The following is a 14,265-nucleotide window of genomic DNA, read 5'->3' as shown; positions in this document are numbered from 1 at the left end:
GCTGCTCAGAGAGGGAGAACCAGTCTTTTCCAAGGATGAGACCTCATTCTAAGTGGTTAGTCCTAAAAACAGGCAAATAAGGCAGCACTAACTGGGCCTACAGGCTGCCTACATTAGAAGAGGATGCCATGAATCTGAGAAGGGGGGTCATGGGTGGAGTTAGAGCGGGCAAAGGTGGAAATGATGCAGTGACTTATACAGGAAATTCTCAAACATGGAAGGAATAAACATTTGCTGCATTAAACCATGAAAGAAATACCTTCACATCTTTAATTTTGTGTAAGACAATGAATAATTAAAAATCTATTCAACAAACAAGAAAAATCATGTCACTTAATATTTTTAATTAATTTCAGAAACTAGTCAATCTAAACTTAATAAATTTTGGTACATACCTTCTTTAAGTTTTCTATTTATACTTTTTTCCAATTCCTGATGCATCTGAAATGAGTTGAATATTTGTAATGTTTAAGAAAGAAAGTGGAACATTTTCAACTTAGAAATTAATCTTATTCAATGTTACACATTTAATTAATAAGTAGTATCTGCATCAGATTCCTTTTAATCATAAATATCCACATATAGGAATTTGGATGGCACCCATTCTCTTGGCATTTGAATGGAAACTTAGGATGTTGTAGGAAAATTGTCATTAGGTGTGTGATAATATGTCAAACTATACCTATAGTCACAAGCATATTTAATTTCCCAAACCTAACTTAAGCGTAACTTTTTTTCTTTTTTCTTTTTTTTTTTTTTCTAGACAAAGTTTCTCTGTGTAGCTCTGGCTGTCCTAGAACTCACTTTGTAGACCAGGGTGGCTTCAAACTCACAGGGATCCTCCTGTCTCTGCCTCCCTAGTGCTGAGATTAAAGACATGCACCACCACACCCGGCTTAAGTATAACTTTTAAAGAAATGTGCTGGCTTAGCTACATTCCCTGAACCAAGTAACAGTGAGCACCTGCTGAAATGAGAACTCTGGGAACTTTAACAATTTTTCTCCTTTAGCATAAATTACTATGACATTAGTATGCACAGGCCAACAAAACATCTCAGTATTGTGTATTAAATTAAAAGTAAGAATTTTATCAGAAACTTGAACCCAAAGGAAAAAAGCTATATACTAACCTCGGTCAGGTAGATTTCCATTCTTTTATTTAATAGCTGTAGGCCTGAGGTAGGAATCACTATGTTTTCTCTTAGAATAAGAGTCCTGTTGAATACCAAACTATTATGAAGGCCTCCGAGGCAAGGACACTCTACAACAGGCCGTGTACTAAGAGAGCTTAGCAACGATCTATTCTGCTGTTCCTCCAGGAGCAGTTTAGTGCTGGTCTCCTCCAGCCTCTTGTTAGAGTCCTGTGAAGACCACAAAAGGCAAATACGTAGTGTCTCAAGGTCCCAAATGAGGAACTACATTTATTAATAAATGCTTAAATAAGCACCATACAAATAAGTATGCTTGGACACGAGTGAACTAGTCACCACTCTGAAAAGGAGAGATTAAAATGCAACAAGCTACAGAAACCCAGGTTCCCTGCCCCCCCCCGCCCCCGCTGCCAGTGCTCCTTCACCAAAGCACTTACTCCTTTATGTCAGACAGTAGGAGAAAGCTTCTGCCTTCTACTCCCAAAATGTGTATTATGTATACACACACATGGTTCAAAATCTTCTATGCTTTCCATGGTGCATAAGGGTGGTTCTGAAAGTATGTAAACATATAAATGCACACATATTCAGAAAACTAAAAAAAATACCTCAGAAGTCATTTTCTTCTGCGCCATTTCTATTTCCTTTTGTTTACAAAGGTGATTTGCAAGAATCCCATCCTGTAACGCTCTGGCATTCTGTTCTTGGGAAAGCTGTCTCTGAATTTCATTTCGTTCCTCTGAAATCTAGAAATACATTTCATGAAGTTTTCAGTCTCATACTATTGTGATAGTATGACTGCTGTGGACGGGATATCTAAAAGCTTATTTAAGAGTAGAACATTAAAAACAAACTGGAAGCAGCCTATGAAAACATGAGGAACTCTATCCCACACGAAACACTCAAATTTGTACTGCATATTATAGTTAAATTGCTTACAAAGCAAAAACAGCTCTTACATGCAGAAAGAGTATTGTAAACTAGCTTGTTACAAACATTTAACTAGTTTTAACACAATTTCAAAGTCTGCATTTTAAGAGGGCTAGACTAGCACTTAATTTTCCAGAGTAAACTTAACTTACCTTCTATTACCTCACTCAGAAAAGATGTCTGCAGTACCTATCAGTTTCCAAGAGTCATAATAAATAATGTCAGCTATCTATGTTAAAATTGACTCTTAGCATGAGACACCATTGGTCAACAATGGACTGCATATTTCTGGCAGCCCGACACAATTATATGAAGTGGTGATGAGGTTGATGTCTGACATGCTCATGACGTTTGTACAATAATGAAACCAAAAGATATTCTCATTAAGTGGTACATGGAAATATATATGTGATGTGTGTGTAGAAATATAATATGTAATTAAAGTGATTTTAAAAGTACAACAAATAAAGGTAGGAATAAGAAATTTGCATTAGCCAGAAACGCCTTTAATCCCAGCACTTGGGAGGCAGAGGACAGCCTGGTCTACACAGACAGCCAGGGTTATGCAGAGAAACCCTGTCTCAAAAAAACGAACCCCCTCATGCCATCCCCCAAAACCAACCAAACAAAAATGTCCCCCAAAAGAAATTTTTATAGAAGATAAACTTACCTGGTTCAAATGGTTTTTCACTGTCTTCAACTCCATATCCAATGTTCTGAGAGAAACTTCAAGCTGCTGCTTCCCTTCAAGCTCGTTCTGATACTGCTCATCTTTTCTCCTAAGCTGCTCCATCATTCTCTCAGAAAGCTGATCCGCGCTTCTCTGCTTCTCTTCCTCTTGTTTCAGTGAAAATCTGAAATTAAACGTGTTTATTTTAAAATCAACCCGATTATACAAAATGAAGTTCACTTTGTGACCTGGACCTCAAGACGGTTGTTAAAGAATTGTTCCTTTTTATGACTCATGAGTTTAATTTCTCACTTCAATCTCTTCTAAAGCCCATATGTTCTTGATGATAACAAGGATGAATAAAATTCATCAAATTTCTAGAAGTCTGGTAAATATTATTGGAAAGGAATTTTGAATTTATTCAGTAAACATACAAGTTGAAAACTGTCTTCCGTAGGGATAGAAAGATGGCTCAGTGGTTAGAGCACTGGCTGCTCTTCCAGAGGACCAGGCTCAGTTCCCAGCATCCACATGGTGTCTTACAAGCATCTATTAGCAACAGTTCTAGGGGACCTGATACCCTTCTCTGGCCTTAGCAGGCACTGCACACATGCATATCTGCATACATGTGGACATACATGTGGACAAAACTCCCACACACGTGAAAATTAATTAAAATTTTAAAAAATGGAATGTATCTTTTTTACACAGTTGTAATTACTCTATAATCAAAATAGACTATTTAAAGTTATTTAATTGTTTAAAAGATGCACCATTTTAAATTCACACCTTGTACCGGAAGTAGAATTTTATCTTTATGAAGCAGTTCAGGCCTCCCTAAGCACTTGCAGCTTAGGAAGCGCCTTCCGATGTCGCCCACAGCACACACTGACACCATCACAGCCAGTGCAGGCCGAGGAAGCGACCGCTGCAGCAACCTTGGAGGAATGGCTTTTCTGGAACACCTTTGAGGAATCTTGGGTTTTTGGTGTTGTTGTTGTTTGTTTTTTGTATTAAGGTAAAACAAATTAAAAATCCCTTTAAGTAATTAAAACTTCCCTAGAATTAAATGAAACAAAAGCCCAGCATATCAACATCTACAGGACACAGGGAAGGTAGTCCTGAGAGAGAAGCTGATGGCTCTAAGTGATTCCATAACAAACAATCAAACAGCGGAAGACAAATAATACGTAATGATGTGCCTTAGCAGCTTGGAAGTATAAAGACAAAAGCATCCCAGAACACTAGATGGAGAGAAACAGTCAAGATCAGGGCAGAAATTAATGAAATAGAAACACAATCCTAATACAAAGAACCAGTGAAACAAAAAGCTGGGTCTCTGAAATGCTTAACAAGATTGAGAAAGCTTTAGCCAAGTTAACCAAAAGAAGAAGATTTGAATTAATAAATTAGAAATAAAAAATGGATATTTTATGACAGACACCAATGAAATTCAGAGGGTTGTAAGGATACATTTTCAAAATCCTTATTCCACCAATTGGGAAATCTAAAAGAAATGGATGAATTTCATAATGTATATGTCATAGTCAAGTTAAACCAAAAGGAGATTTTAAAACGTAAAAAGATCTACCACAAGCAATGAGACCAAACAGCAATAAAATCCAGGTCCAGATGAATCCACTGCAAAATTCTCCCAGAACTTTAAAGAACTAAAACTGACGCTCCTCACCCAATTCCATAACAAAAAAGGCAATTTCCTTCCAAATTCTCCTTATGAAGCTAGCGCTATGTTGATACCTAAATCAGATAAAGAAACAAAAAAGGAAACTTATACGTATATCAGTCTACCTGATGAACACAAATGCAAAACTTCTCATTAAGACATGCAAATCAAATTCAAAAACACATCAAAAAGATCATCCACCATGATTAAGCTGGCTTCATCCCAGAGATTTAGGGATGGTTCGACCTATGTGTAATCTCCTCTCAAGACCTGTAGAACAGGCCTCTGAAAAGGCTCTAACATCCTTTCATGATAAAAGTCCTGGAGAATCTAGGAATACAGAGGCTACATCTCAACACAGAAAGACCATACACATCAAGCCCACAACTAACATGCAAACAGAGAGAAAAGTGAAGCTTTTCCACTAAAATCAGGATATTTCCACTAAAATCAAGATATCCCTTCTTTCCATACAGATTCACTGTAGAGCTGGAAGTCAGAACAACTAACTGAAGGAGGGAAATAGGATACAAGTGGCCAAGGAAGAATTGACAGATAATATTCTCGACATGAAAGACTCTAAAGACTGCACCAGGAAACTCCTCCAGCTTATAAAGATGCTCATCAAAGCAGCAAGGTACAAAATCAATAGACAAAACACCAGTCCCCTTCTCATACAGTGACAAACATACCAAGAAAGAAGTCAGGGAAACAATCCCATTCACAACAGCCTAAACAAACAGACTAAACCCACAACACAAGTGAAAGATCTGTACAATGGGCAACTGAAGACCCTGAAGAGAGAAACTCAACAAGCAGCAGACAGTGGAAAGACCGACGCCCCTGAACTTGAATCAGTAGGGCCAATGTTGGAAAAGGACCATCCTACCAAAGGCAATCTAAAGATTCAATGCAACCTCTCCAAATTCCAATGCAGTTCATGGAAAATGAAAAAAAAATCTTAACATCCACACAGAAACACAAAAGACCCTGGAGAGCCAAACAACCCTGAACATTTGCACTCTTCTCGCTTTCAAGCTGCTCTACAGAGCCATAATAGACACACACAGTGAACAAGGGAGTAGAAATGAGGACCAGATACAAGTCCACACCCCTACAACTACCTGACTGTTTACAAAGATGTCACAAATACACAATGCAGAAATAACAGCATCATCAACAAATGCTGCTGGTCAAACTGGATACCTACATGCAGAAAAACCTAGATCCTTCTCTCACCCTCCACAAAACTCAATTCCAAATCAGCCAGGAACCTCAACATGCGTCTGTACCTGGCACCTGAATTAGACAGAGTAGAAAACACGGAGCATGTGTCCTCTGATCTGGAGAGTAAGTGGGTCTTCTGTAGTGGATTGAGACTTTGTGAAAACTTAAAGGTCCATATAGTTGTGGGCTCTTGTCCAGCAGGAGGGTGTTTCAGGGAGGTGCTGAGTGAGACAGCAGAGTTGTGATGGCTGGTGCAGCAAAGATGTGGCTTGTATTGGGGGAGCTGGGAGGGTCCTAGTATGTGGTGGTTTGACTCCAATAGGCAGAGCTGTGGCCTCTCATCTTGGGGTGAGGGGTGATGATTAGCACATGCCATGACAGGACAGGCTTAAGCGAGTTATGAGGGACCTTAAGCAAGACAACGGGGGAAACACCTTCTGTGGCATGAACAGATGCTCCTGGCAGGTCTTTGGGTGGTAAGATTAGAACACCAGACAAAGGAGGGAGTGAAGGCTTTCCATCTGGAGAAAGCAAGCTCTCAGACAGTAGAGATGGATGCTCAAGAGCAGGAGAAGCAGGGAATCTATTTGCAAGCAAGAGCCGCAAAGGGATCCTGGGATGGCCAGTTCTGCGTGCCAGAGGGCACAGTGGGCAATCTCTCTGCAGAGCAAGCAGGAAGTATATGTAGATCCTCAGATGATGGAGGTGGAATGCCCAGGATGGAGGGCTGGGGATCAACCTACAAAGCAAGAGGTGAAGTCCTGCAAAGCAAGTGGCGGGAGCCCAAGAATGGTGGGTTTCTAGTGCAAAAGTAAGGAGAGGGTGAAAGTTGCGAAGTAGATTAGGACTCGGTCTGCAGTGGGTGACTGGAGTCCGGGGAGGTGGGGCTGGGATGCCCAGAGAGGAGAGCGGGCCTTCAAGGTAGAGTCAGGCACAGGTCCAGACGTAGAGGGGGGGGGGGGGGTAGGGGAGGGGGGAGGTGGCCCTTACTAGCAGCATTATGGAGGGAGTCCTGGAAGAGGGCAGGAGTTTGAGGTGGCCAAGGGATGATAAAAGGAATACCTCTAAAGGTAATGGGTCCTGGGGAGGCAGTGGGGTTGGGGTACCCCTAGAACATGAAGGAAGGCCCTTTCTAGAGACATATGTGGAGGGGGTTCTGGGAAGGCTGAGTGTCTGGGGTGGCTGAGGGAAGAGGATAATAAGCTAAGGCGGGCACCTTGTGTGGCAGTGGGGAGACCTGGGAACGTGGTGGGGCTTAGAGCGGCTGTGAGAGGAGGGAAGGCCCTGACTAGGACTCGTGTAGCAGGGTCCTGGGGAGATTCCAGGGAGAGGTATGGGGTAGTTATGGGAGAAGGAGGGCCGGCTCTGAAGGCAGCACATTCGGTGTTCCTGGGAAGGCAGCAGGGTTTAGAGTAGCTGAGGGAAAAGCTCATCCCTTATTCCTGATACACACTGTCAGCAAAGTAGTTGTATATAACAATCAGCATATAAAAACTAGCAGTCTGTCTATATGCCAGTAATGAGCTTCCTGACAAAGAAATTTGGGGGAAACCTCATTCACAATAGCATGATACAATTTAGGAATAAACGTAGTCAAAATCACTCTCCGTCCCTCCCTCTCTCTGTAATTTCTATGTAAATATTACATAGAAATCATGAGGTTGTGTGATGAGCTCAAGTGTTCATATTATATACTGAAGATTCTTTAAAAAGTAAACAATTACATAGAAAACAACTCATATCAGTATTCTAATATAAAACAAATTTTAAAAGTTTTTTAATCAGCTGGGCAGTGGTGGCACACACCTTTAATCCCAGCACTTGGGAGGCAGAGGCAGGTGGATCTCTGTCAGTTCAAGAACAGCCTGGTCTATAGATCAAGTTCCAGGACAGACAGAACAATACAGAGAAACCCTGTCTCAAAAAAAAAAAAACCAACAAAAAAAAAGAAAGGTTATTTGATCAATAAATACTGAGGTGTTTTTATTTTTTATTTTATTTTTTTTTAATGGCTGCTTTCATACAGCCACTAAAACTATGATTTAGGAATCTACAGTAGAATATTTGTTTAATTCCTAGAATAATTCATAGTTAAGTTCACTATATTATTTGCAAGAATTTCACATTTGAGAAGACTAAGAAATTTTCTGTCTTGCCAACTCCATGACATGTCAACATAGGCCAAAGTTCAAGTACATCTCTGTATCCTAAGCAGTGAAAACGTCCCTTTAAAGCTGGGCTATCACAGCTGGGGATGGCTTGGTGGAGAAAGGAGCCTGCTAAGCCCGACACTTGAGCTGGATCTCAGGGACCCACATGGCAGGAGACTGACTCTCCCGAGTCAGCACACGACTTCCACACACATCCATGAGCACGCTCGCGTGTAAGTGAATGTCAGAGGACATAAATTTGATAAATAAATAAACCAAGACAGCATACCTCAAATTGGAGAGCTCTTGTTCCCATTCTACCTTTTCATGCTCTAACTGTGACTTTACTTCTTTTGTTTCTGACACTTCCTTCTGTAATTCCTTAAATTTATTCTCCATTCTTTGAAGTTTTCCTGTAAGTAGTTCACAGTGGCTTTTTTTTAATTCTATTAATCTTTGATATGAATAAACTGCATCCCAGATTTTCAACAGGCTAACAATATCTGAATCAGGGGAAAAATAAGAGACAAATAAAATGAGTGAGCATATTAAAAGAAAAGACTGCATTTTTATATTCATTCACTTATACACTGAAGAAATATACAGTAAGTGTTTACAATATGGAACACATTACACTAAGCTCTGCAAATAACGTAGGTGCGACCCTTGCTCTTTCTCAGCTTAAAAGAAAATACAGAATTATACACCAGGGTTTTTGAATGAAACTGGGTAGACCTGGATGTCTTCATGTTAAGCAAATTGAGCTAAACTCAGTCAAATAGTCCATGTTAGATTTCAAACAGAAAACACAAAGCATTTAGTGAGCCTCTCTTTCAGTCTGCTTTCAGCCAAGATGAGGAACAGCTATGGAGCCATGTTCCTACTCAGATGAACACAGTTAAAACCTCTCAAATAATTCTCAAGACAATGATCCTAACAGATGGAGTAAATGAACTCCACGAATGTCCCAGGTCTCTCTCACAGGAGAAGGAAGTCAAGTAGAGCTCCCTAGACTTGCTGAGTTGAGGTGATTAAGTTCAGAGTCTGATAAACCAAGACAGCTTGAGATCACAACAGACCAGAGAGGAGAGAGCATCATAGATAAAGAGCCTGCAGGTATGTAGAGGCTCCTGGAGTACTTAGCCAAGCACTGAATAATGGACGTATAGGAAGAAACTACAGGAACAAGGATAAAACATCTGAAAAGGTTAGATGAAATCTCACCCGGTGTGCCCACAGGACCAAGAAGAATATCTATTCTGCTTAGTCAGGCTGGACAAACACAATTTACCACATGATGGATACAGATCAGAAAGGAGTTCATCATAGCAAAGGAAAAGAAATACATGCAAAATGCTCCATATTTACTAGCGGTGTAAGGCACATTAAGACCGTAATGAGATACATAGCATACACCTATAAGCATAGCTAAGATTTAAAATACTGACAAGCAGTGCTTGTGAAGACAGAGCCACTGGATCTCTCTTGTCCTGTGGGCTGGAAAACAGAACAGGGACATGCCGGGGAACCACCTGTCAGCTTCTTAATAAGGAGCATGGGAGAAATGGGGAGGCTTTGGGGATGGGTTTGTTAACTACCTTGATTATGGTGGTTAAATATGTTTAATACATATGTTGAAACTAACCAAATAACGTTTATATATCAATATGCCTTGCTGAAGCTGTAAAACAAAATACTGCAAGAGCAAACTTCTAAGACAAGAAGTGGGACACAGAAAAGTCAGGAGAAAACTAAAGGATTGAGAAATTTAACCTCATAGCAAAGGGTTAATATGATCAGATTCGAATTTCTGCAACTACACAATTACAGTTAAAAAAGAGACCATGTTTGCAGGAAGTGGGTAGCAGGGGAAACAGTTCTCTAGTTCTACAGTATTCTAGATAGAGACCAGGTGTCTAAGGGTTACTATTGTTGTGATGAAACACTATGACCAAAGCAACTTGGGGAGGAAAGGGTTTATTTGGCTTATGCTTCCACATCACTGTTCTTTATCAAAGGCATCAGGACAGGAACACAAATAGAGTAGAAACCTGGAGGAGAGAAGTGATGCAGAGTCCATGGAGAGGTGCTGCTTACTGGCTTGCTCCTTGTGACTTGCTCAGCAAAAGCCCAGAGTAGCTTTGTGCCCTCTGCCATCAATCACTAACTAAGACAATGTCCTAGAGGTGAATCTTATGGAAGCATTTTCTCAATTGAGGCTCCCTCCTCTCCGATGACTCTAGCTTTGTGTCCAGTGGACATATAACTAGCTCACACACCAGGTAACCTCACCAGTGACAGTAAGGCACAGAAGAAAAGCAAGATCAATAAAAAGACTGGATGTGTCAGTCCCATGAAGAAAAGCCCAGTGAGAATGACTACTGAACAGCTCACATACTGTTGTAACATAAAGCATATTTCTGACAAGGCCAGCACTGCCACCCATCGGTGTTCTAGGGTCAGTGCTAAGCAAGTGTGCACACATTACCATACACAGGAAAGCTGTCCATTTCTACAGTGATCATACCTCTACACTCCATCCTCAGATGCTCAATTTCACACAAAACGCTCTCATAATCAGGACACTGGAGCTCACAGTCCTCAGAGACTGTTTCAGATGACTCACTCCAGGCATCAAGGTCATCCACAGCAGATACTTGTTTTCTGGCCTATAAAATAAACACTATTTTAAACTGTTTCTCTAATATTTACATTATGCTTGCAATAATGTTTTATACAAGCAGAAACAGACACTTCTTAAAAGAGCTGACCCTTGGCAGAAGTACGCTTTTATTAACAGCTACTACTTCTTTCTTTTTTAAGGTAAATGTCTTTCCATAACAAGGTCCTCTATTTGCTCACTTTATCTTTCTATCTTTTAACTTATACATCATTACTTTTATAATGTATTTTAAAGCAAATACCAGTTTTTATTATTTTTACATTACCTTGTTATTTTTATTAGATGTTTTCTTTGTGGGCCTAAAATTAAAAAAAAACTAATAAAAACCCTTTGAGACTAATATTATATGAAATACACAGAATATCTAAGATTATTGACTTTTATACAAAACCTCTACATTTGAAATTGATTTCTCTCTTTTTTTTTTTTTTGTTTTTCGAGGCAGGGTTTCTCTGTGTAGCTTTGCGCCTTTCCTGGAACTCGCTTTGGAGACCAGGCTGGCCTCAAACTCACAGAGATTCACCTGCCTCTGCCTCTCGAGTGCTGGGATTAAAGGTGTGCACCACCACCGCCCAGCAAAATTGATTTCTCTTACTAATAATGTTTACAGGCTATTTAAAATATAATATTTTCCTATAAGGGGATTTGATTATAAACACAGAGAAAAAATAAAATAATTATTAATATCAAAAGAAGGAATTAAAACATATACATATATATGTTTTATTTAGCTGAGGATGACCTTGAGCCTCCTCCCTGGGCCACCAGTGTTGGGGATTTAAGTGTGTGCCACCAATGCCCACAGTGGACTGCCAGCAATCAAATACAGGGTTTTGTGTATTCTAGGCAAGCACTCTGCCAACTGAGTCACATCCCCAGGACAGAAAGAATTAAACTTAGATCAAAGTTCTGATGCTCAAAGAAAAAGGAAAAACATGCTACTTACTCTGATAGAAAGAAATATACTGTAGTTGGAAAGTTTCTCCAGTCCTGCCTGACCCCCGGGGTCCTGTAGCCACTTATAAAATAATCACTCAGAGGCTTAATATTATTTACAGACTGTTTGGTCTATGGCAGGCTTCTTGTTCGTTAGCTCTTATATCTTAAATTAACCCATTTCTATTAATCTATGTTTTGCTATGTGTTCTGTGACTTACTCGTCTACTGGCATGTTGTTCCTTTGGGAGCAGTTGGTGGCGGTTGGCGGCAGTTGGCATCTCCTCTCTCTCTCTCTCTCTCTCTCTCTCTCTCTCTCTCTCTCTCTCTCTCTCTCCCCTCTCTCTCTCCCCAGTTGGAATGTACCACCTAACCTTATTCTGCCTCACCATTGGCCCAACAGCTTTATTTATCAACCAATCAGAGCAACACATATTCACAGCATACAGAAAGACATTCCACAGCAATGTACCATTAAGAAAAGTTTTTTACATTTCTTTTTAGTGTATGTGTGTGTGCGTGCATGTGTGTATACATGTGTGTTATAGTGCAAGTGAAGAGGTCAGAGAATAGCGTGTAAAGCTGGTTCTCTCCTTTGGCCATGTGTGTTCTGGGATATCAAATTCAGGTCCTCGGGCTTGATGGCAAATGCTTTCATCTTCTGAGCTACATTAATGGCTCCTATTTGTTGTTGTTACTGTCATTTGCAAATAAAAACAAAGTTCTGTGGGCACTACAACCTATCTGGGAAGTGCTTCTGAAGTCCTCACATAAGGAAATCTTTTTTGTTCTGTTTTTTTGTTTGTTTGTTTGTTTTACTTTTATTTTTTATTTTTTTTATTTTTATTTTGCAATACAATTCAGTTCTACATATCAGCCACAGATTCCCTTGTTCTCCCCCCCTCCGACCCCCCTCCCCTTCCCCCAGCCCGCCCCCCATTCCCACCTCCTCCAGGGCAAAGCCTCCCCCGCGGACTGAGATCAACCTGGTAGACTCAGTCCAGGCAGGTCCAGTCCCCTCCCCCCAGGCCGAGCCAAGCAATCCTGCATAGGCCCCAGGTTTCAAACAGCCGACTCATGCAATGAGCACAGGACCCGGTCCCACCGCCTGGATGCCTCCCAAACAGATCAAGCCAATCAACTGTCTCACCCATTCAGAGGGCCTGATCCAGTGGGGACCCCCTCAGCCATTGGTTCATAGTTCATGTGTTTCCGTTCGTTTGGCTATTTGTCCCTGTGCTTTATCCAACCTTGGTCTGTTTTGTTTTTAAGATGAGATCTAACTCTGTAGCCTAGGTAAGTCTGGAATTCAGTATGTGGTCCAGGCTGGCCTTGAACTCATGGTGGACTTCTTGCCTCAGCTTTCCAAGTGTTGAATTACAAGCATAAACTACCAAGTATGGACTGGAAACATTCTTTTCAAAATGATGACAGGTCTTACTTTTTCTGGACCCATAATCACTATGCATTACTATAAGCACTGTTCATGTGCTCACCTCACTGTAGTCCACAATTCTGCAAGACAGGTTAAGATGTAGCAGGCTTTTTACAAAGAAGTGAGGCAAAGAAAAGACAGCCAAAGTGTGCTGTGGGATGTTCTGTATGGCAAATGTGTTGCTCTGATTGGTCAATAAATAAATCACTGATTGGCCAGTGGCTAGGCAGGAAGTATAGGCGGGACAGGGAGGAGAATAAAGCTGGGAAGTGGAAGGCTGAGTCAGAGAGACACTGCCAGCCGCCATGATGACAAACAGCATGTGAAGATGCCGGTAAGCCATGAGCCATGTGGCAAGGCATAGATTAATGGAAATGGATTAATTTAAGCTGTAAGAACAGTTAGCAAGAAGCCTGCCACGGCCATACAGTTTGTAAGCAATGTAAGTCTCTGTGTTTACTTGGTCGGGTCTGAATGGCTGTGGGACTGGCGGGTGATAGAAATTTGTCCTGACTGTGGGCCAGACAGGAAAACTTTAGTTACAAAAGTGTCCTAGAACACACAATTGGTCAGTGTCAGACCCAGCACAACCCAGAAGCATACTGTACAGTCTGAAATTTGAATTAGAGCAAGTTGGGCTGTATGGGAGCATTTGGAGGGAAGAAAGGGAAGGGGGAAATGATATAATTATATTAAAATCTTTAAAAAAATCAGTAACTTTATTCTTTATTTTATCACATTTTAAATACATTATGGCTAAGATAGATCATACTTTGTGTATATGTATAATCATAACCACATATGTGTATGACTTCTCTTTACTTGATATACCATCTTTCCATGTTAATCCATATCTGCATCTACACTACCTTCAGTGGTCATATATTCCATCTTATGGATGGACTGCAATTTACTTATAAAATACATTTTCCAGCTTCTTCTTAATACACTGCTATTTTAAGCAGTGCCAACAAAGAGAAATTGTCTCATTATTTCCTAAATATATTTTATAGACAGAAACATGTTTAAAGTGTGGTAGAATACTTACTACCAACTTGTCTGTTTGAAAAGTCTTAAGCAATATAAGCTTCAGCATCGGAAGTCACACTGTTCACCATCCTCATAGAGGGAGGCCCTGAAAAGTGCCATTTCTTTTCTCTCTCAACTTACTTTCCTGCTCTTACCACAGACACAAAATATTGTTCTACTGTCCATAGATTATTTATGAATCTACAAAAAAAACTTTATGCAAATTAAATTAAGAGTTCAGGGGCTAGGGATCCAGTTCAGTCCCAGAGAACTTGCCTGGCATTTCCAAGGCCATGTGTTTGATCCCCAGCAACAATACACAAATGAGTAAATATAACAATAATAATAATAATAGTTTAGATTCAAGGTT

The 14,265-nt window shown here is 40.3% G+C and overlaps 1 protein-coding gene across 1 annotated transcript; it reads right to left on the bottom strand.

The window, feature by feature from the left end:
- Positions 1 to 1,723: 1,723 nt before the first annotated feature.
- Positions 1,724 to 8,349, bottom strand: LOC128099038 (ankyrin repeat domain-containing protein 26-like). The gene is made up of 3 exons (XM_052720686.1): positions 8,102 to 8,349; positions 2,752 to 2,935; positions 1,724 to 1,897 (listed from the first exon to the last, which is right to left on the bottom strand). Exons 1-3 carry the CDS (start codon positions 8,209 to 8,211, stop codon positions 1,739 to 1,741), a joined length of 453 nt encoding a protein of 150 aa, XP_052576646.1. The 5' UTR covers positions 8,212 to 8,349; the 3' UTR covers positions 1,724 to 1,738.
- Between the last annotated feature and the right edge of the window lie 5,916 nt (positions 8,350 to 14,265).

This window comes from Peromyscus californicus, unplaced genomic scaffold (assembly GCF_007827085.1).
Source record: "Peromyscus californicus insignis strain IS unplaced genomic scaffold, ASM782708v3 Scaffold_6__1_contigs__length_162567912, whole genome shotgun sequence".
In the NCBI taxonomy this organism is placed as follows: Eukaryota; Metazoa; Chordata; class Mammalia; order Rodentia; family Cricetidae; genus Peromyscus; species Peromyscus californicus.
The sequence above is the reverse complement of the archived record's forward strand: the minus strand, read 5'-3'. Positions and strand labels throughout refer to the sequence as shown.